Here is a 22,966-nt window from a genome sequence, read left to right as displayed (position 1 = left end):
TGAGCTTTGTAATTTCACATTATCACATTCACTTCTATGTCCTACCAAACAGTAACTTTCTAAGCTTACCTTCTCTCTATGACTACCACAGGCAGTAAGCATCAGAAAATTTCAACTAACTGCAGACTCAAGAACAAATGCTGAGGTGAAAATTTAACAAAAGAAAAAGCAAATCAACCACATGTTTACATAGGAAGGTTGTTTTGTTGTGTTTTGCTTTGCTTTCAAACAGTGCAATAGAATTCTATGACAACACCGTTTCTCTGGAGAGGCTCAGGTATGTCGCAGAACCTTCTGTTTCTGAAATGTGACAGGTACATTCAGGACTTGAAGTGATAATAATTCACATGCAAACAGCACTGACGTCAGCATCACAGAAAGATTTCACTTTATAAAGGGAAAGGAAGTTACGTTTTCATTTTCTCGACTCCCTCTATACCTTGCGGAATAGACGTGGGCTGGTAAGAGGTCTCCGACAGCTGGTATGTTGGCAGAGTCGGCATGGCAGTAGGGGGGAATCCCCCGGGAATGAGATGGTTGAAAGCCATTAGTTGATTGGCCCCAGCTTGCTTCCTCCATCTTGCACGGCGGTTGCTAAACCAGACCTATGGATTTAATTTAAAATTTGAGGATTTCGCTGATGAAATAATAGTACATTCTTAATGAATTTTTCATGCTAAACAGATTAAAGGCCCCTTACTGACAGGGCAAAGAGATGTAAGAGCCCTCCACCTTCTGTGTTGCTAGGAGTACTGTCAGGGGGAGGGGAAAAGGAGAGTTAAATTTCAGGGTCAGTAGAGGGGCTTCAAAGCCCCTCTGTGGTCCTGCAGCTGTCCGTCATGAACCCTGTGACGGCCATGGGCAGGGTGACTGAGTAGCATAAAAGCAACATGGACCCCCAAATACCACCATCAACCTCCACCCACCTTCATGTATCCCAGCATTCTAGAAGGACCCATGAACCTCTCTGACCCCACATGGCATATGTCCTCAATTTGGCCTCACCTGCTACACTAAGCCTTGTCTTTTATATTCTTATCAGTCTCTCCTGCTGAATTTCTGTGGTCAGTATGGAAATGTTAGTAATTTTGGAGAAGTTCAAACAGTTTCAAGTGGTAGAAATTTTCCACACCTATGCAGACCAACCTATGTGTGGTGCTCCTTCAGCCTTACGTACTTAGCCTGGAGGAGAGTTGAACTTCCAAAAGTTCTGATGTGAACTTTGTCACTCAAATACTATCTGCAACTATGATTCTACTGGTGAGACCCTTTACAAAGAACTCAGAAGTTTACACTTCCATCCTTATCAGAGCAAGTTGACCATCTCTCTGTGCCAACTCGGTTCTGCAACCTTCAGATAATCATGCCAGCCATATCAACAGTGATCCCCCAAAATGAGAGAAGATTTCTACCACTTAAAACTCTTCTAATGACTATAGCAAAAGCTCAATGAAAACTTAATATGGAGGAAGCACTGAGTTGGGGGTTGGAGAGATAAAAGGATGGATAAGGTAGTAGGGTCTTTGGACTGGAGTAGCTTACAACTTTGTTCAAGTCAACAAAACGTTTCCAAACACCTTTTATGCATAACCTCTGGATAATATAATCCTGTCCTCATGGAGTTCACGGTATAGTGAAGGAGGTCAAAATTACTGCTCACTGGATGTAGAAGCTCCATGTTTGCATGTGCACAGAATCAGGGATTCTTCAGACACAGAGTTACAGCTCCATTTTAAAGGTTGGATGTGATTTCAAGGAGGAAGTGCTCCAGAGAACAAAGACAGTATAGAGTGGAAGATGCGTGCTCCAGAATGCCAGTGTGACTGAGAACAGGATGTGTAAGATAGGACAGTGAGGCAGTGGTGGCCCAGGGGCAGGATTCTCGCCTTCCACGAAGGGACTAGGAAGGAAGCTCTGAAGATCCACTTCTGAAAATCAGCCAATGGATGACAACAGTCCAAACCACAACCAATCATGGGGGTGGCACGTGATGGGCAGTGTTTCCCCACCGTGACTGGGGGTCCAACTCGACTGCAACCAACAGCATCAAGAGATTTGACTTCCTTATACAATCATGTTAACAATTACATAATTTAATTGTAATTTTTTAGGTCAAATCATTTATGAAAGAAAGAAAGGAGGAATTTCTCCCTTCTGGAGCAGAAAAGACCAATTCAACAAGTATTTTGCCAAGGCTTCTGCTTAAACCTTTGTTACTCATTCAACCATATGTCTATAGCAGTGTTTCTGTCTTCTCTAGCCATTGTTGCAAGCTACTAGTGAGGGAAACTGTTTGAACTTCCCCCAAATTACTAACATTTCATACTCCTTAACTTTCCAACAGGAAAGGAAAGTAAGTCAATATTTTCCCATGTTGATACATAATTGAATTAGAGTTTTACTTAACTTAATAAATTGCCACCTGGGATAATAGAACCAGGAACAGCACTTGATTTCAGGTCCGCAGCACCTGCACTTTGTCACTGCAAATCTAAGCGCCTATTAACACGATTCCCACAGACATCAGGGGAAGAACACCATTTTTAGAGAAGTGCTTGAAACAGACTATACAAGCCTGGGAAGGCTAGGCGCGAGAAATTAGGGCTGCGTTCATGCCTGAGCATACTGTACTATAACCACACACTGCAGTCCCAGTTTATATTCTAAAACCCTGAGACTGAGGAAGTACAACTGGCTCAGGTGAGGGGGTCTTCCACACCTATCCAGACCAACCTATGTGTGGTGCACCTTCAGCTTTACATACTTAGCCTGGAGGAGAGTTGAACTTCCAAAAGTTCTGTGAACTTTGTCACTCAGACACTATCTGCAACTATGATTCTACTGGTGAGACCCTTTACAAAGAACTCAGAAGTTTACACTTCCATCCTTATCAGAGCAAGTTGACCATCTCTCTGTGCCAAGTCGTTTCTGCAAACTTCAGGTAACCAAGTTTGATTCACCCAGGTGGTGGCCAGGCTTGAACTCACCATCAATCTCAACCTATAACTAATTCAAAGTTCATCCTAACTCCACCTAACCCAGTTTTGTAAATCAAAAACTTTTTTGCTCACAGGGGATTTTTAGGGCAGTGAATCTATTCTATTTGATACTGTAATGGCAGATATATGACATTACTGATTTTGCAAAACCCACAGACTTATACAGCACAAAGAGTGAGCCTGGATACAAACTACATTGTTGCCATGAGGTGCAACCAAGTCAATTTCAACTTTCAGTGACCTCCTATGACAGAGCAGAACTGCCCCACAGGGCTCTCCAGGTTGTCATCTTTACGGCAGCAGACTCTCTAGTCTTTCTCCTACCAAGACACTGGGTGGATTCAACCTCCAGTCTTTCAGTTAGCACCAAGCACTTAATCGTTCTGCCACCAGGACTTCCTCACAGAATCTTTAGTTAATGAAAATGTATCAGTATTGATTCATCAATTTTAACAACTGCGCCACACTAATTCAAGGTGTTAAGGGAGGAAAGAATGTGCAGAGACAAAAGGGAGTATGACAACTCTCTGTATTTATTGCTTCATTTTTTTTTTGAAACCTAATACTGCTTGAAAAAAAAAAGTATACTGATCTTAAACTTCTTCTTTGCTCAAATTAAAGTAAGTAATATCATAACTTTCTATAAATACCTTCAAAACACAGAATCCGAAAGACTAGGGCTGTACGGTGTTCTGTTTTTGTTTTCTTTTTTGAAAATGATACAAATAAGTATCAAAGACACTGAGTAAACCCATCAGGAGTTGGGTTAAAAGGGGAAGAGAAATAGTTAGAAAGCAATCTTTACCTAAAAACAAACCTTCCGCACAAGGTTCAAGAGGTTTCCAAAGGAAGGAATTTAAAAGTTGTTTAAATTTAGGCTAAATAAACCAGGTTTAGTAAGGACTGGCGTGCCTGTGTCTGGCCACTCAGCCAGACTTCTTTTATCATCTTGCCTGTGCCAGTTTCCTGCATCTTCCAGAACCAGCTGAGTCTGCCAAAAGAAGCACTTTAAAGAAAATGTACTGAAGTTGCAAATTGGGAAGCAGTCCTTCTCTTCTTTACGATTTGAAATTCATAAAAGACATAGCTTCGATTTTTAATGGGGGAGAAAGTACCCTGGAAATCATCTTTACTTGACATACCAGAACTGGCCAAGCATAATGAGCCTGGGATGCTGTTATCATCTCATATTTAACCGAAAGGCATTCCCTGGATATTCAGAATCAGTCTTGGATAATTCCCTCAACATTCCATCACTAATTTCTAACAGACAATTGGTGAATAATATACTGAGTGACATGAGTGAGTGTGTAAGTGTGTAACAAGTTCATCTGAAGTGGGTGGAGGACACTTACGGCTCGTTGGTTACAGTTACTAGAAACTTCTTTGTGTTTTGAGAAGAGTAGCAATGGCAACACAGTCAAACTGGCTATTTGTTTCTGAAGCAAAATTGTAACTGATTGAAAAATCCCTGTAACAGCAGGATAACTGGAGAAACAGGAAAGAGGGAATGAATCTCAAAAGCAGTAAAGGGGTTTATATGGTTTTCTCCTCCTGAGAAAAATAAGAAACCAATTTTCTGAGATTCCTAATAATATAAGTTGGGAAAACCTTAGTTCATTAAAAGATGCAGTGAAGACACATAATACTTTTATTCACCTAAGTGTGATCTAAAGTATTCTTTGGCCTTGGCCAAGTTGAAAACTGAATCTCAGCTTCTCCACTTACGACCTCCACGCCCTTAAATAATTTGCTTAATATGTGCACCTCTATTCATCTGCTAAATGGGGGAAATAAAATGTCTCCCTCACAAGGCTGTTATGACAATTAAAAAAAAAAAAAAAAACTCACTGCCGTCGAGTCAATTGTGACTCCTAGCAAGCCCTCCTTGGGTTTCCAGGCGTTATTTCTAGGGAAGCAGAATGCCCAATCTTCCTTCCAAGAAGTGTGGCTGGTGGGTTTGAACTGCTAGTCCTCTGGTTAGCAGTCAAAGGCCTTAGACACTATGCCACCAGAGCTTCCTTATGACAATTAGATGATGATACAATGAATATGCTCAAAAGAATAACTAGGAGATATTAAATGTGCAATAAATTTTAGCTATTAAGTAAAATCTCACCCTAACCCCTCAGTCTGAAAAATCCCAAAAAGCCTTGCTTTGGTTTCCCAGCTCTGCCATCTACAGCCAAAGCCTTTTATGCTCATAAACAACAGAAAAGTCCCCCAAATAACACCTCAAATAATTGAAAGCCAGTTTGGCTTGAATGGAGGCTTAAGACAAATTTGCTTCCACATTTCATGGATTACTGTATTTTTATACAAATAATGCGCACATTATACGGTTTTTGCAAACCACACAACCCATTCATGCTGTTAGTTTCCTAGGCGCATTATGTGTGTTACGTGCATGTGTATACTGTTTTTACATGGATATGTTATATGTGGAAAATTTGGTGATGTCCCATGGTGTAATCCTAATTTTACCCATTGAAAAATTACTGGTTCACATTTTTGGTATAGTTCTCAAAGGCAATCTAACCTGCATCACTCTAACTGGGTTATATCAAACTTAACTTTAAAAATGGGGAGAGAATATAATGCTTAATCCTTAAAAACCACACTCACAACAAGATTATAAAATGTTTGCTTAAATATTAGCCTTGCTGATATTTAACCCTACAATGCCAATTACAGTACTTTTTTAGTAGGCAAATTCAAGACCAGCAGCTGGGCTTCTCATTCACTTCTGTCCCTTCTCTTTCTACGCCACACTCTTCTCAACCTGCCTATCCTTGTGCCATTCACCTTGGACCACCCTGTGGAGAGCATATTGCAGAGGAGAGGCAAGAAGGATGAGGGGAACCACCCTGCTGCCATGAATGTCAGAAGATAATGGACACACCCCAAAACATACCCAACTCTAACGGTATACATATCAAAAGCAAATTCCCACAGAGTGCTACAGAAAGATCATGCTTGGACTTCATCATGGAGTTCAGGACCAAATTTTCCAAACCTGCATTAACTTCTGACTATATAAACCTGTCAGGTGACTTTAAATCACCTTTGGGCCCCCTGAAGAATCCCAAACTACTACCGCTAAAAGGGTCCTGAGTCTTTCTCTGTAAACAGCATTCTAGATGAGTAGTCCCAAGGTCACCCCCTAAACAGAAAAAAAAAAACTAAAAAAGTGGTCTGCTTAAGTGACTGTACATTAAACAGTTTTGCTGTTTGGTTTTTAAAGCTGCCTTCAGAGCCACACAGGAATAAAGTGGAATAATCTTGGTTTCCGGTTATCTGTAAAGCTAAAATCAATATGTCGCCTTGCTAATATCACAACTGTAGGCATTTTGTCAATCATGATACCAAAGCAGATAGAGTTTGATAAACAAAGCTTGTTCTAAAACTGAAAAAAAAAAAAAAAAGGGAGTGGGGGAAAGGGGGCCCTGAGAGTTTGTGTAGTATGGCTCAATAATTTTTAATTTGGAGGCGGACAACACTTGGGAATATGATAAAAGCCAAGGATATTTCCTTAATCAACATTCAAGGATGTGTGCGTGTGTGTGCGTGTGTGCATATATATGTGTGTGTGTGTGTATATATATGTATATACTGTGTGTGTGCACATATATATGTATATATACTGTGTGTGCACACACACAGTATATGTGTGTGTATATATGTATGTATATGTATATGTATGTATACATAAAATGTATGTATGTATGTATGTATATGTATATATACATAAAATAAATCTCAAGTTTCTCAGACCTCCTGATGTTAGTCTATGGTTATCCTGGCGGCTTCTGACTTAAGCAAAACTCATCTGATCTAATCTACCCCATTTTTAATTTTTTCTTCAATTGAGACCCAGCAGGATAATACCAAGATTTAGTACCTTTTCCAACAAAACATTTTTGACAAGCTGGGATCACATCCTGTATTTCTGACTCCTACTTAAATGCTATTTCCACAAACAACTCCCTGTGTTGTCTTCCATATTCTGTTGGAAAAGAGAACGCTCACCTACTTCATGGCATCCTTATATGGAATATTTAGTAAAACTTTTGTATACCCTAAATATATGCAAGTCATTCTTTCCTGATAAAATTTAAAGCTTTTAGTTATTTGTATAAAAACATCTAACCAAAAGGTGAATTATCCAAATAGTCTCTGATGTACAGTTCTTAGATTGTGTGCTCAGATGTGGCTGAGAGAAACACAATGTAATTACCATCCAAACAGCGTTTGTGAAATCCTGAAACACACTTAAATTACTTTGGCTTAAGTCTCATCTCTATCTAAAAGTGTTCAGAAATACTCTTCCTTGAGGGGGAAAAAAAAAACGGAGTGTAGACATGGTTTGAGGTTTCTTGGTTTAGTGTTTGGTTTTCCCAGGTGCCCCAAATTAAGCTCACTCACACTTTATGGCTATCACTCAAACTGAGTTGACTTGGCTACTGCTTTCCCAGATCCTTCTAAAAACTAAAGGATTTTGTTGTGGCATTTTAATCAGTGATTAACTACTCTCTTCTTTTTCCTGCTGGGTTAGTAAAAGATCCATATGCTGGGTGTTCTAGGGAATTTGTTAGGCTGTAGATCATAGCTGTGGTACAAGACATGATGTGTCTCAAGGGAACTAAAGAAGCCATGAGGAATGTAACGAGTCACCAGGTTAAAGCCACATTAAGACAGCTGTTACATTAATGAGGGCCCTGCTCTGGAGAGGAGGTCACTGTATAGAAAAATATAAACCACTCTTTATTGGCTTGATCCCATGTCCTCGGCAAGTTAATGGGCCATTATTATGATGCTGTGACATTCACTGAGCCAGATGAGAAGGCTGGATTCTGTGCAAGCTACATGGTTTCAAAATTTATTCTGCCCCCACTCCTGTTGTTGGCAAAGACAAGGAGAGAGTGCAACACTGAGTGCTCTTAGTATCTTAACCACTCTCCTTATTTAAGTTCTTTGAATTTTTATTTTCCTTTCCCAAATTGAGTTTAGGGCTGATAGTCTATCTTAAGAAAAGTCCCAGTATGTGGGTTTAGCAAAACATGGAGTATAGGGACCACATCCTGGAATACAGTAGGCACTCAATAAAAGTTTGCTGAAAGCATGGAAGGAATGATTGAATCTTATTTCCCATTTAAACCAGGTAATAACAGAACTATCATAAAAGCAAAAATGACTATGTACATATAATATTTATATTGTAATCTATTATGTATAATACATATATAGTATTTGTATCTGCACATGCTCACGATTTGTGGTTAACGGTGGTCATTCATGTAATGTACGATGAGGAGAAACACTGCACTTCAACACAATGAGTACAAGGATTCAATAGTTCCAACTTTAAAGCATCCACATTGCAAACCCTGATCAATCTGTGGCTCACCCCGTCACTCACTCTTCCACCCACCTCCAGCTTACACAACCAGCTGCTTCTATGCCACCGCAGAGTATCTTCTTTCCTGCTATCCCTTCCCTTCCATTCCCACCGCACTGACCTCTTCCATGTCCACAGTACTTCCCACACTCACAGCTTCCGTTGCCTATCAATCAAGTGTGAGTCCCTAGCCTGAAACTCAAGCCCTCCACAGTATGTCCTCAGCCTACCTTTCCAATTATATTCTTCCCGCCACACTTTCACTCCCTACCTTCCAACCAAATTTGGCCATTCAACGTTCCCCATATATATATCTAGAGTGAAAATAAAGAATCACCTTATATACAACTCATGTACTTCCAGCTCTCTGTACCTTTGCTCATATTCCCTATTACTATTACACTCTCCTTACCTTCCATGTCCAAAAAAACATCAATCATGTCTCCAAAGCCCATCTTAAACCTGCTTTCTTCATGAACCTCACTTGGTTAGTCCAACAATATCTCATCTTTTTCTCTTCTCAACTCCCACTGTTCTTAGACACTCTCTTACAGCACTTCTCACATCTACTTTGCTTTTTAATTATTTGTAATCTACTTTGCTTTTTAATTACTTTTAAGGAGCTTTGGTGGCACAGTGGTTAAAGCATTCAACTGTGAACCAGAAGATCAGCAATTTGAACCCTCTCTGTGGGAGAAACAGAGAAGTCTGCTTCCATACACATTTACAGCCTTGGAAACCCTATTGGGCAGTTCTACTCTGTCCTTGGAAGGAAGGTTAGGCAATCTACTTCCGCAGTGATACTGCCTTGGAAACCCAAGGAGGGGTCGCTATGAGTCAGGTCCGACTCGACAGCACATAACAACAACAACAACAACAACTCTGTCCTGTAGGGTTGCTTGCTGTGAACTGGAATCAACTCAATGGCAGTGGGTTTGGTTTGTTGTTTTGATGTTTACTTTCTTCCCCATGTTAGACTGTAGTTCCTTCAGAGAAATGTCTTAATTCAACATCACATTCCTTGACTGTCCTAGCACTACAATGATCACGTGGGAAGTTGAGGGGAAGGAAACCTCTCTGACTGGATCTCTGCAAAATTCTGTAACCATGGAGGTAATTCATGAGCTGCACAAGAGAAAGAGCTGATTCACTCTAAGATAACTAGCCTTCTGCACATACTCAGCCTCACTTTTAATAGAAAGTCAAGTGTCTATAAAGAACACATTTCCAGATAAGGTAACTTCTGAGGCTGTAAGGAATTTCAGGATACCTAAGGAGCTCTGGTGTCGTACTGCCTAAGGCCTTTGACTGCTAACCAGAAGGCTGGAGGTTCAAACCCACCAGCCACTCCTCAGAAGGAAGGTTGGGCAATCTACTTCCATAGAGTTACTGCCTCAGGAACCCAAAGAGGGGTCACTATGAGTAGAGATGGATTCAGCAGCAGTGAGTTTGGCTTTTTAAAACATTTATGCGCTTTGGTGGCACAAATAGTTAAACACTAGTCTACTAACCAAAAGATTGGCAATCCAAACATACCCAGCAGGCCCATGATAGAAAGACCTGGTGATCTGCTCCCATGAAGAAAACCCTATGGAGTCATTTTACTCTGTCACACGGGATTGCTACGAGTTCAAATCAATTCAACAGCACACAAAAACGAACATTTGTTAATTGATATTGATAATCATTGAACACTGATGAACATTGATGAACATTGAACATTGATAATCGTTATTAAGATAGCACCCAACAATGAAGACATTTATAATCTTTATTAACTTGTGGGAAATTTTACCATTAATAATGAAAACATTATTCTTCCACTCTATAGTAACCTCTCTAAGTAGGCTTTTCCACAGGATATCTGAGAGTGCAAAAAAATAATTCAAAATGGTCTTAAAATAATGTAGTTACTTAAAATGCTTCTAGCCTATAAAGTCCTTAAGGAGCTCTGGTGGCATAGTGGATAAGGGACTTGACTGCTAACTGGAAGGTCAGCAGTTCGAATCCACCAGCTGCTCCATGGAAAGAAGACTGGGTGATCTACTTCCATAAAGATTTACAGTCTCAGAAACCCAGTGGGGGTCACTATGAGTCAGAAGTGACTTGATGGCAGTGAGTTTGGTTTTTGGTTTTTATAAAATCCTTAAAAAGGAAGGAACTATGCCTTCTGCACCACCGTACATCTTCATAAGTGAAAGACCAGAGAGATGAAGTGTATGGTATCCAATCACCTGTATCACTTGCCAGCTCTGTAACTTTGGGCAGTTACTTAAATAGATTGAGTCTGTTTCCTCATCTATCTATTGGTGGAGTAGCAATACTGACTTAAGGCTTTAATGATGATTACATGGGTTAAGATCTATAAACCACTTAGCATACAGTCTGGCACATAATAATCATTCAAAATTTGTTTGCTATTATCTGGGTATCCCTCACAGAGCCCATGCAGTACCTGGCCCATAATAAGGATTCCTGAAATAATAAATTGATAGCATTAAGTGACACACACGTGTGTGTCATATAGAACATATTCATATTCCCCTGATGATTGGGGGACACATAGCTCTCTACTTTAAGGACCACTCCTTATCTACCTATTTTCTTATTTTAAAATATGCTTTAGATTACCAGTTTTTACCACTTGCCATCGAGTTGACTCCAACTCATGGCAACCCATGTGTCAGAGCAGATCTGAGCTCCAGAGGGTTTGCAATGGCAGAGTTTTCAGAAGTGGGTCCCCAGGCCTTTCCTCTGAGGGGCCTCTGCATGGGTCTGAAATGCCCACCTTTCAGCCAGAAGCCCAACGTACCTGCACCACCCAAGGGCCGGAAGACTAGAAGAAGACACTTTAGACCAGAAAACAGTTTTTTCCCTATCTGGATTTGAAGTAGGGCATGGATGTTTGATGTCAATACCTGTACTCGGGCCTCGGTGAGCTTTGCCCTCTGTGCCAGTTCCTCCCTGGTATAAATATCAGGGTAGTGGGTTCTCTCAAAAGCTCGTTCCAGTTCTTCGAGTTGTTCGGCCGTGAAGGTGGTTCGGCTCCTGCGCTGTTTCCGCTTCAGTGGCAAATCTGGCTCGGAATCGATGTCGGAGCCTTCATCTGATGGGGCTGCTGAGGCTGGAAGCACCAGAGAAAAATCTGATCAAATCTGAATTAAAAACACAAGTCCAACCAAGCCGTGATGACCTACAGTCTACTCACATACATTCCCAATGTCTTCCTGGGGACAGCAAGGCCCTCCATGCAGCATTACAGTATTAAATAACATTTCATGTCCTCTCCGAGCCCATGTCCCTGCCCCAGACAGAAATCATTGCTCTCTGCTGGTGTATGAGCTCTCAGAAAACAGGGACAGGCTTTATTCCATGTTTATGGCCCTTGTACACTTAGCACGTAATGAGTACTCCAGTCATGCCTAATCACAGTTAATTCAGTCCCTGATACGTTTTCACCACCTATTGCACCAGGCAATCTGTTAATAAATATATTTTTTAAATCCAAAGTTGGTTCAATACCTAAAAAGGCAATAATAATAAACTATTGCAAAACCAAAACCAAACTTTTTGCCATCAAGAAAATCCCAACTCGAGAGAGTAGTTGGACCTGTGGGCTTGGGACCATAGTTGCAGGGGACATCAAGCTCAATTGGCATAACATATTACCCAAAACATTGTTCCACATCCTACTTTGGTGAGTAGCAACTGGGATCTTAAAAGCTTGCAAGTGGTCATCTAGATGTAATGATTGGTCTCTCCTCATCCAGAGCAAAGAAGAATGAATTAAACCAGAGATTCATTGAAACAATTAGCCCAAGCAACTGGTACACCATGCGATCCTCAGCCTATACAACTATGAGAGCAGAAGTACTAGATGGTGCCTGGCTACCACTGTCAACCACTCAGAGGGGATCTCTGCAGGAGATCCTGGATAGAATGGGAGAACAATGTGGAACAAAACTCAAAATCATCTTCAAAAAAAAGGAGCAGGTTTGCTGGTCTGACAGAGCCTGATGGAACCCCTGAGACTATGGCCCCTAGCTGCCATTCAGGTCCGGCACTGAAACCACTCCTGTGGCTTCCAACCAAACAAAAGACAGGCATATGAGCTGAACATTTACATTAAGTAGATACACTTCTTGGAGAGATCAATCATGGGGGAATAGAAGGCTGTGCATGCATAGGGAGACAGCTCAGGGGGTAGGAGTGCATGGGAGGGAAAGACACAGGGAAGAGGTAACTATGGGGAGAAGTGGACAGCTGTTGCATTGTGGGAAATTTCAGTCAATGTCATGAGACAAAGTGTATGTGAGCTGCTGTATGGAAAGTCAATTTACTCTGTAAACTTTCACCCAAATCACAATAAAAATTTAAAAAACAAAAGAAAAATCCCAACTCACAGAGACTATAGGACAGGGTAGAACTGCCCCCATAGGGCTTCCATGGTATAAATCTTTATGGAAGCAGACTGCCTCATCTTTCTCCCACGGAGTGGCTGGTGGGTTTGAACTTCCAATCTTGTGATTAGCAGCAGAATGCCTTAACCGCTGCACTACCCTATAAATTCACAAACTCCAAGACTCCTAGGAAGCAGAGGGCAATGGTGGTTCAGAAGTAGAGTTCTCCCTCCCCACAAGAAACCCCGGTTCAATCCCTGGCCAGCGCTCCTCAAATACAGCCACCCCAGTCTGTCCTGGAGGTGTGTGTGTGGCTGGGATACTGAACAGCTTTCAGGGGAGCTTCCAGACTAAGGCAGACTAGGAAGAAAAGCCTGGCAATCTACTTTCAAAAATCAGCCACTATAAACCCTACAGCTCACAGCACTCCAGTCCCATTGTACCTGACAGCTAACAACATCACTCCTAGAGGAAGAATCATGTTTAAAGTTTGTATCTCATCACCAGATATTGGGAAACACTTTCAGGAGAGTTCATGTATGCAAATCTCAAGAAGAGACTCATAGAGAAGCAGGCTTAGCCCAGTAGTTGCCCCTAAGCTGAGAGTCTGATATCTACCAAACGGGGTGAGGCTGCTGCCCAGAGTGCCGCCTAATTTGAGGAGCCCAGTGAAAAACGCAAATGCAGAGCCCCATGTTCATAAATTATCAAGAATTTCCAGATGGCAACAGCAGAGCATTAAATCAAGCAGTGAGCCCTTCTGAACATAGGACTGTGGACACCTGCCTGAGCCGTACGTCCATGGAAGTGGCACTGCGGCTGTCCCCTTCCCACCATTCATATGCACTGACATGCACTGGGCCAGGGACCTTCAAAGTTTAGTGTGTGGATACCTAGCAAAGACAAGGGGTTGCTGGGAAATAAATAGGACTTGTGTTAACAATATGGTGTCTGTTCCCATAGGACAGGGTCCGCATGCCTGTGGAGAGAATCTGCAACTAGAGGCTAATGAAACTTGGGGCACAGGGAGTGCCATTTCCAGGCCAGCATTTGATGGAGGCAGGAGTGGGGCGAGCATCCTCCCTGTGTCCGCTGGGAGTACAATAGTATGTTTGCTTGTGCAGCAAAGTGAGTTGTGATGGAGATCTATCTCCTACTGGCTCTGGACACTCCTGCAGTCTGAGCAGAACAGCCCTATCCTGAGGCCTCGTGCACTGGGGCAGTGGAGGGTCATCGGAGAGCTGTCAGGTGGCCGTCACAGAGAACAGAGGAGGAGCCAGAGTGAACAAGCAGAAGCAGCCTTGCTCCTAACCACATCCAAATGCACCCTGAAAACTCCCAAGCAACTGGGTGCACGGGTCCTCCGGGGAAAAGCCAGTAGTGTGCTGTAGCAAACAAGAAGTTGTTGTTGTGCCGTCGAGTCAGACCCAACTCATAGCGACCCCTCCTTGGGTTTCCGAGGCAGTATCACTATGAGGCAGTATCTACTACGGAAGCAGATTGCCCCATCTTTCTTCAAGCTGGAAATGTGTGGATTATGCACAGCAATGCCCAGGAAACACATTTGCACCCCAAAGTAGTAAGACCCAGCAAAATTCAGGTGGCACTAGAAGTAATGTTAAAATGCATTTGACTGCTAACCAGAAGGCTGGCAATTCAAACCCACCAGGCACTCCTCAGAAGGAAGATTGCACAATTTATTTCCTTTAAGATACCACCTCGGAAATCCAAGGAGGGGTCACTGTGAGTCGGATTCTACTCGATGGCAATGAGTTTTAGTTTTGTCCAAGGGTACCAATTGTCCTTTATCTTAAGTTCAAATTTAGCTCTGTCCTACACAAACCTAAAATTTTGTTCCTGATTTCAGTGTAAATTTAGTTCCGCTGCCCCCAAAAGTGTACATCTAAAATGAGTCTGTAAATATGATTTTAAGTTTTCTAATATTCTAATACATCTATGTTTTTATTCACATTAAGACACTGTGAAATCAAGAGGCTTAAGAGTGAATTAATAATACCTGCCATAGTATAAGGAGCTCTGGTGGCATCGTGCCTAAGGCATTTGACTACTAGCCAGAAGGCTGGCAGTTCAAACCCACCAGCTGCTCCACTGAAGGAAGACGGGGCAATCTTCCATAAAGATTTACCATGTCAGAAACCCAAAGAGGGTCGCTATGAGTCAGCATTGACTCCATGGCAATGAGTTTGGTTTTTGGTTCAATATAGTACGAGTAAATCCATACTTGAAAACAAATACTTGTGTATAAAAGCAAACCAAACCCAACGCACTGCCAGTGAGTTGATTCCAACTCATAGCGACCCTAGAGGACAGAGCAGAATTGTCCCATAGGGCTTCCAAGGCTGTAATTCTTTATGGAAGAAGACCGTCACATGTTTCTCCTGCAAAGCAGCTGGTGGGTTTCAGCCAGTAATCTTTTGGTTTGCAGCCAAGCGCTTTAACCATTGTACTACCAGGGCTTCTTTATAAAAGCAAAAGGAGGCTATAATACATGATAAATTTCAATTATGTTATTTACTTCAATACAAAATTATCTCATTTGATATAAATCTTATTTTAGGGTATTTCATTATTAAGCTAAAAAAATAAACTATGGGAATATTTTAAAGGAATATAATGTGCTAAAAAAAAAATATGCTCTTGTTGTTCTTATATGCCGTCGAGTCAGACCCAACTCATAGCGACCCCTCCTTGGGTTTCCGAGGCAGTATCACTATGGAAGCAGATTGCCTCATCTTCCTTCTGAGGAGTGGCTGGTGGGTTTGAACCGCCAGCCTTCTGGTTAGCTGTCAAGTGCCTTAGGCACTAATATATGCATTATAAATTTCAAAAGCTCCCAGTGCAACCTGTATATGAATATGTTTGGATAAACACGAGCTACAATAATGGGCAATAATTTGTGCATAATTATCAAGCATCAGAATCACCTGGATTTCAGTGGACCACAGACTGCCGCCTTAACCCCACACACTCGGTTTCCCAGCAGTAGGTCTGGGTTAGGGCCTGATAATTTGCATTTCTAAAAGGTTTTCAGGTGATTGATGCAAAATGCTGCTGATGGGGGCAACTCTTGAAGAATCACTGCAGTAAACTTTCACCCAAAAAGAAATAAAAATAAAAATAAAATCACTACAATAGAATATTCCAGATTAATTATTCTTTTCTCTCTCAAAATTCCCAACAACATAAAATACTTCCTGTCACAACTTACCAAATATAAAGTCACTTTCACTCATATACTTTTAAAATATAACAATATGCTCCCCACAAAACAAATTACTTTTTCCCCGAGACAGTGAATTCCCATAAAATGCTCTCCTTCTGTGCTTCCAGTCTCTATTGTCATGATGACCCTTCTAAAGTGAATTCAGGTGAACTCAGCCACATGGAAGGCTTGACCACAAATTTCCTCTGCCTGCGAAAATCCCAAATTTTTGCTTGTGCTTTCTCTTACTATGATCCTATTAAGCTAATGGTATGTAGAAATTTTCATGTTTCCTTTGGGAATCTTTGGGGTTATTAAATCCTCCCAAGTAAATATGATGTGCCACACACTGTCAGGTCAATTAATCAAAATCATCTCTGTTTCTAAAGAAATAGACTGCTTAGATTTACGAGTACCAGCTAGAGTTCATTCTGAGGGTCAAGACCACTGTGTTCCCTGACCAATCAGCATCCCCCGAAGATAAGCTCTGTGGGCTTAAGGCCCTTCTCTGCCTTGTTCACTGCTGGAACCCTTGGTGCCCAATGAACACAGTCGAATGACTGAAACCACAAGGTCAAATTGAAGCTTTGCTCTAACCCTGACTTCTCTGCCATTATCTGTTGTTGTTGTTGTTCGGTACTGTCTAGTCGTCTCTGACTCATAGCGACCCTATACACAGCAGAATGAAACACCGCCGGGTCCTGCGCCAGCTCCACGATCCTTGCTATACTTGAGCCTATCTCTGCTGCCACCATGTCAATCCATCTTGTTGAGGGCTTTCCTCTCTTTCACTGACCCTCCACCTTACCAAGCATGACATCCTTCTCCAGGGAATGGTCCCTTCTGATAACATGACCAAAGTATGTGAGACGAAGTCTGGCCATTCTCGCCTCCAAGGAGCATTCCAGCTGCACCTCTTTCAGGACAGATCTGTTAGTTCTTTTAGCAGTCCATGATACTTTCAGCATTCTTCGCCAGCACCACAACTCAAAAGCATCAATTCTTCTTCAGTCTTCCTTATTCATTGTCCAGCCCTCACATGCATATGAGGCGATTGAAAATACCATAGCTTGTGCCACCATCTAACACCTTTCAAATGGGAATTCTGCTCTTACAAGACTTCCAGCACCTATTTAGATAAGCTATGGGGTTCTGTGAATCTCCAAAAATTAGGGGCACATTTTTGCAAGTCTTTGCATACCTGCAATTTTCTAGGGAATACTCATCTATTTTTTTCAAAGAGGATTGTAGTTTAAAAAAATAAAAAAGGTGAAAAGCACCAACAGCTAGTGATTGGAAGATGCATAGTATCTCAGGGTTCCATAGGCCAGCCTTCACCATCAAAAATACAATTGTCTTTAACGAGCTAGCAAATCACTACTTTTGTTTCTACATTGTCTACTGAAATGCAATCTAAAGGCTATGTCTAAATGCAAAGCATCCATATAGCATCATTTCAAAAGACACCAAGGAAATGATTTTCTTCATTTTTCTACTGAAAAAGTATCTGAACCAACTTACCATTTCTGGCATTAGGAATCCACAATCTCACAAGTGAATTCTAACTTCTCCTCATCTGTAAACCCCAGAAGGATGTGTGTTTAAAAATCCTTGAAGTCAGCAACCCAAGAGTAATCTAGCAGTCAGGGGACACTTGCTATTTCTAAAGACTAAGCACTTCACACCCTTCTCCATTTTATGGAAATACTACTATGTCTTAGCTCATTCGGTGAAAACAAAATTCATTGTTCATGCAAAACTTGACTCACCAATAATCTGAATATGAATCATTCCATTTTTACCAAGAACAAATATGAAACTTAAATCCAACTTTGACAGCACAAGAGACCATCTTCTTGGAGTTCATCTATTTTACATACTCAATTTTACTTATGCTAGTAGAACAAAGGTCATAGTGAATAGGAAGTATCTAATTTCATTGTTCAGTAACACAGGCAAGTAAAAATAAGAATTTTCAGATAGTTTAGCTGGAAAAAAATTACGTATTTCTTCTATACAGAATACTGAATGCTATGAGTTGCAAACTGTAAGCACCATTAGCAAGAAAGTTGTCTAAATGAGTTAATAAATTGCTACCACATAGCAACTAGATTAAATATAATCTATTAGGTAAACTATACCTATTGTCAAGTCTTAATATTAAGGGAAGATTTTCAATTATACTTAATTTTCTCAATTATATTCTACATGTGCCCTCAAAAATGAAATTTGTTTTATTACTCATTATATAGAGATATTGCACCCCAATTTGAAATCCCAGCATAGCTGTCATAAGAAAATCCATACCAATACAAATTGGGAGCTCTGGTAGCATAGTGCCTAAGGCACTTGACTTCTAACCGGAAGGCTGGCAGTTCAAACCCACCAGCCACTCCTGAGAAGGAAGATGGGGCAATCTACTTTCGTAGTGATACTGCCTCGGAAACCCTAGGAGGGACTGCTATGAGTTGGGTCCAACTCGACGGCACATAACTACAACAACAACAAATCGAAATTGTATTGCTTTAAATTGCATAATAATTCTCAGATTTGCTCCCAATCCATATTCTTATCAGACTTTGAAAGTCCTCACTCTGTTATCAAAAACCCTTCATAATCCATTCTCTGACTTCCATACCAATTTAACTCAGTGTCACTAAAAACCCATACTCCCTGGATCATTTAGCTGATTGTCACTCTTGCTACCATACATCATAGACTTTTTAAAAAGCCTCTCAGAGTCAAATGAAATCTGTAGAGATATTACAATTGGATCAATATTATACATTTAATCAATCATTTTTCAACCAAGTTTAATTGGACATTTATTGAACTCTCTATGTTCAAGGAACAGTTTTTAAACAATAAACACTAAGAAATGAATCAGTTTGCCAAAATATTGAACAGATTTGTAAAGAAATCAAAACAGTGTCTGTGACCATTTGCAGTCTCCATGAAGAACCATCACAGACCACTGACCCTAAGACTCAGGGCCAGTCTGGAACCTTCCACTGACCACAAGCAGTTAAATGGATTCCTTATTTTATCTCTCTATTGAAGTCTTATTTTTGGCACATTTATTATTATAACGCACTTAAAATCATCTTAGTGAACGGCTATCAAGAGCTGTTAAGTAACCTCAAATTCTTTTTAAACAAAAGTGCTTGAAACATATTGGAATATTTTTAAGTTATTCAGCAGAAAACCCGGTGTCACCTGCCATCACCATACCTGAGTGCTTTAACTCTGCTCTCTATGAAAGTTCCTTTTATCTTTTCATATCTCAAACTAATTCTAAATTGTCAGAGTAAAATTTTCAGCAAACCTAACAACTTCACATTAACTCCCAAGATGACACTTGGGAAAAGGTACACTATCCGTTTAAAATAAAGGGGGTGGGGGTGGGGATCATGTGTGGGGCAATCATCATACCCCACAGGATTACAAATTCTTCCTTCAGAAACAAATCAACATGGGAAGAGAAGGCAGAAGTATTCCCACCAGCGGATGAAGCATGAAGTTTAATTAAAGAAGGAATTACAGAATTAGAGGGTATGTCTTTGTCTGTTAACCCCTTGTGACCTATTCTGTGGCCTCGGGAAATATTTCATCCTAGTTAACGCTATTAGACATGAAATCTTGCTTCAATTTTATAGGGATTTAGTCACTTGGAATTCTATAATTATTGGTTTCCAGACCATTATCATTCAGAGATGGGGGACAGGCAAAAAATAGAGAAACAAAATCATTCACAAGCATGAACTTGGCACATTGTCTTTCTTCTCAGCAAGACCTTTCATTTGAATAATTAAAGAATCAAAACATGACAACCATTTAAACTCTATGTTTGCTGAAGATATAATACAATGCGATTTACAGACACGGGGGAGGCGGGAGATCTCGCTCCCCCAGAGACTGAGGCTGACCTGCCTTGGTCATCACATTCATTTACTATGGGATGGTCTCAGACCCAATCACATGGTCATTTCTTCTCTACTAATATTTCTGAGCTAGACTCATCAACATTTTTGCTCCAAGCTGTGTTTCAGTGATAAAGGAACAACATAAAACAAAAGTTACATGAGCTCGTTTCACGCTGCGCCTAACAGTTTAAGGGGATTTCATAGTATACTCCATAAGGTCCGTTTCGGAGGTTTTTAAATTTTCCTTCTCTTGTAGGGTCTTTAACAGATCAGCTCAAAGCTCAGGGCTCCTATTCGGCTAGTTGCAGACTGTCTCCTGTGCTGGTGAGTTTTGTGATTCAACACCAAGGGCACAACGGGACAACTGTTTTCTGATCTGAAGTTGCCTTTTTACACTGAGAAAGATGTGAATCACCATCTCGTGTTTACTCGGGTGAAAGCCAAGAGGAGAGAAGCAAGACTGATATTCCCTCACAGTCCCGGAGTAAATGACAAATGACATTTTCCCTTTGTGATCTTTGGGATTTTTGTTGACTTATTTGGAGGCTTTTGTTGGATCCCAAGAAATGGCCTGTGGCTGAGGCCTATTCTACCGATTTCCACGCTCCATCTGTGGAATCCATCAACAGGGCATTTACTCGCATTCAAGGCTCTGACACCTGCCTGGCAGGATGCAGGAGACACAAAGAAAGCCAGAGTGGATGAGAAAGGGGAGGTTAGTTTTCTTTTTTTTTTTCCAGGGGAGGGAAGGGGGGGTTGAAATGGATGCACAGTAGGGGTTAATCCAAGCCAGTTGAGAGACTACAGCACCTGGAAGCTTCCCTTCCACATTAATTCATAAGCTGAGAAGGAATCAGGGACCTTATTTTTTTAAAGTGCTTTCAAATTGTATGTGTTGCGACAAGAAAAGTGATAACCCACTAAAAAGAATAAACCACAGATTTGTAACAAGATTCTAAGGATGTCTAGAACACATCTGCAACCTAACAAACGGATCAAGCCACAAATTCAACTTTCCAGAATTCTTAACCCAGAACGAGGATTTGAGTCATTGTTACTTTGTCTGGGGACAAACCAAGAGAGATGGTTTATGACCTAACCAGCGGTCTACTTGGGGGAGGGAGGGTCTTGCTTTGTTTTTGTCACCGTTCCAACTTCTCCAAATGTGCCACCACATCGATCCGTTGTTGTTGTTGTTGTTGTTGTTGTTTTGCCATCGAGTTGGTTAGCAAGTGTAAAAAAGATGGGACAATTGATGGCGAACATATTCCCAGCTTTCTGGGCAGGAAGCCTTTTTTAAGAACACTCAACTCTACTCAAAAAGTCAAGAATGCTAACCTGGAGTACTATGTTCTTTTAAAAACAAAATTATCTATATGAGACCAAATGGACAACAGTTACTAAAAAGCACAGGTGAGAAGTTTGGGGAACAGTGAGAAGAAGTCAGTGGATTGAAACAACTAGAACAGAAATAAGGAGAATGTTGACACAGCATAACCAATGTCACGGTATTTGTAGAAATTGTTCAATGGAAGCATGTTTTGCTGCATATATTTCCACCAAAAATATGATAAGATATTCAAAATTGCTTTTATGAAAAGTAAAAAGACTCAAATCTAATTAAAACCCTCCAACCATTTCCTTATCCTCCTTCCTCCCAGCAGTTGACCATTCCTGGCCCGAAAAAGAAATGTAATGCTATTCCCTCCCCTCTGACCCGAGTCCTTCCCTCGGAAGCCGCCGGCTCGCAGCACGGGGTCATTAGAAGGAAAATAAGCCCCTGCCAGGTTGGTGCTAATCAAAATAGCACAAATAAACCCTGACACTCAACAACTCCCCGAGTGCCCGCCGCCCTGGGAGGAGAGTACAGATTGGTTATGAATATGGCAGGCCGTGGGGGCAGCCCAGGAGGGCCAGGCCTTGTGCTCCGGGCTGCAGTCACTGGAAAGGCACAACTGTGGACCATTGGTGTTTATTTAAGATAAGGGCTGACAAGCAGAGGCTGCAAGAACCTCCAAGCGGCCTGCAAGATGATGAGCTGCATGGTCCCAAATACCCCCATCTTCCAAGTCTCCAATAAGCTTCTACTTCCAAGTGCACGGGGGATAACTGTCCACGTTACACTGGGAAACCTCTCTGGACGCAGTTCTGCCCCAACAGCCTCCACCTTCGGTTAGTCATTTAAAGGCCTCCTACTTTGTGACAATAGGGCTACAATGCAGCCAGAAAGAATGAATCTTTCTCCTTCATTCATTTTAGCCCTACTACTATTTTTAAGGAGCCCTGAGGGTTACAGTGGCTAACTGCTTGGCTGCTAATGAAAAGGTTGGCAGTTCGAACCCAGCAGCCACTCCATGGGAGAAAAGACCTGGTGATGTGCTCCTGGAAAGATTAAGAAGAAAACCACTGCTGTCAAGTCGATTCTGATCATAGTGACTCTATCGGACAGAGTAGAACTGCCCCCATAGGGTTTTCCAGGCTGTAAATCTTTACAGAACAGACTGTTTCATCCTTCTCCTGCAGAGTGGATGGTGGGTTCAAACAACAGAACTTTGGCTTAGTGGCTGAGTGCTTTCACCACTGCACCATCAGAGCCCATTCTGTAAAGATTGCCGCCTAAAAAACTCCATGGGAGCACTTCTGCTCCATCACATGAGATGAGAACCAACTCTATGGAGGGCACTTAACAACAATACATAATTATTTTTAGTGAAGTGCATTCACTGATATGTTTAAGTAAAAAGGCTTCTCTCGCCCCTGACAGAAGCTACAATTTGAACACCGTGTATCAGAACCTCCTTCCAAAGTTTTCAAAGTGAAAAAGAAGTCCAGCACCGGCTTAGGAACCCTGCCGCTGACCCAAGTAACCCAGAGGCTTCTGAGCCACTCTGTGTTGAGGCTGTGTATGTGTCCACATGTGTGTGTGACTGTGTGTCTAACAAGATTGCCTTCTGTAACACGAATCTGTTATTCAACAAGGATGAGGTCACACTTACGTACCCCACTTCCACCCACCTTAGAAA

The 22,966-nt window shown here is 41.4% G+C and overlaps 1 protein-coding gene across 1 annotated transcript in view; it reads right to left on the bottom strand.

Annotated features, from left to right (window-relative positions):
- The window catches only part of PAX3 (paired box 3), a 127,268-nt gene that overhangs the window by 38,021 nt on the left and 66,281 nt on the right, over positions 1 to 22,966 (bottom strand). Inside the window, exons 5-6 of the mRNA XM_007956670.2 lie at positions 11,316 to 11,521; positions 440 to 605 (exon numbers count right to left, since the gene is read on the bottom strand). Of these exons, the coding sequence (XP_007954861.1) occupies positions 440 to 605; positions 11,316 to 11,521 (372 nt within the window). The remainder of the gene's footprint in view (positions 1 to 439; positions 606 to 11,315; positions 11,522 to 22,966) is intronic.

This window comes from Orycteropus afer, unplaced genomic scaffold, assembly GCF_000298275.1.
Source record: "Orycteropus afer afer isolate SDZICR_OR568_19922 unplaced genomic scaffold, OryAfe1.0 scaffold00002, whole genome shotgun sequence".
In the NCBI taxonomy this organism is placed as follows: Eukaryota; Metazoa; Chordata; class Mammalia; order Tubulidentata; family Orycteropodidae; genus Orycteropus; species Orycteropus afer.
This window is presented reverse-complemented; position numbering and strand designations above follow the sequence as displayed.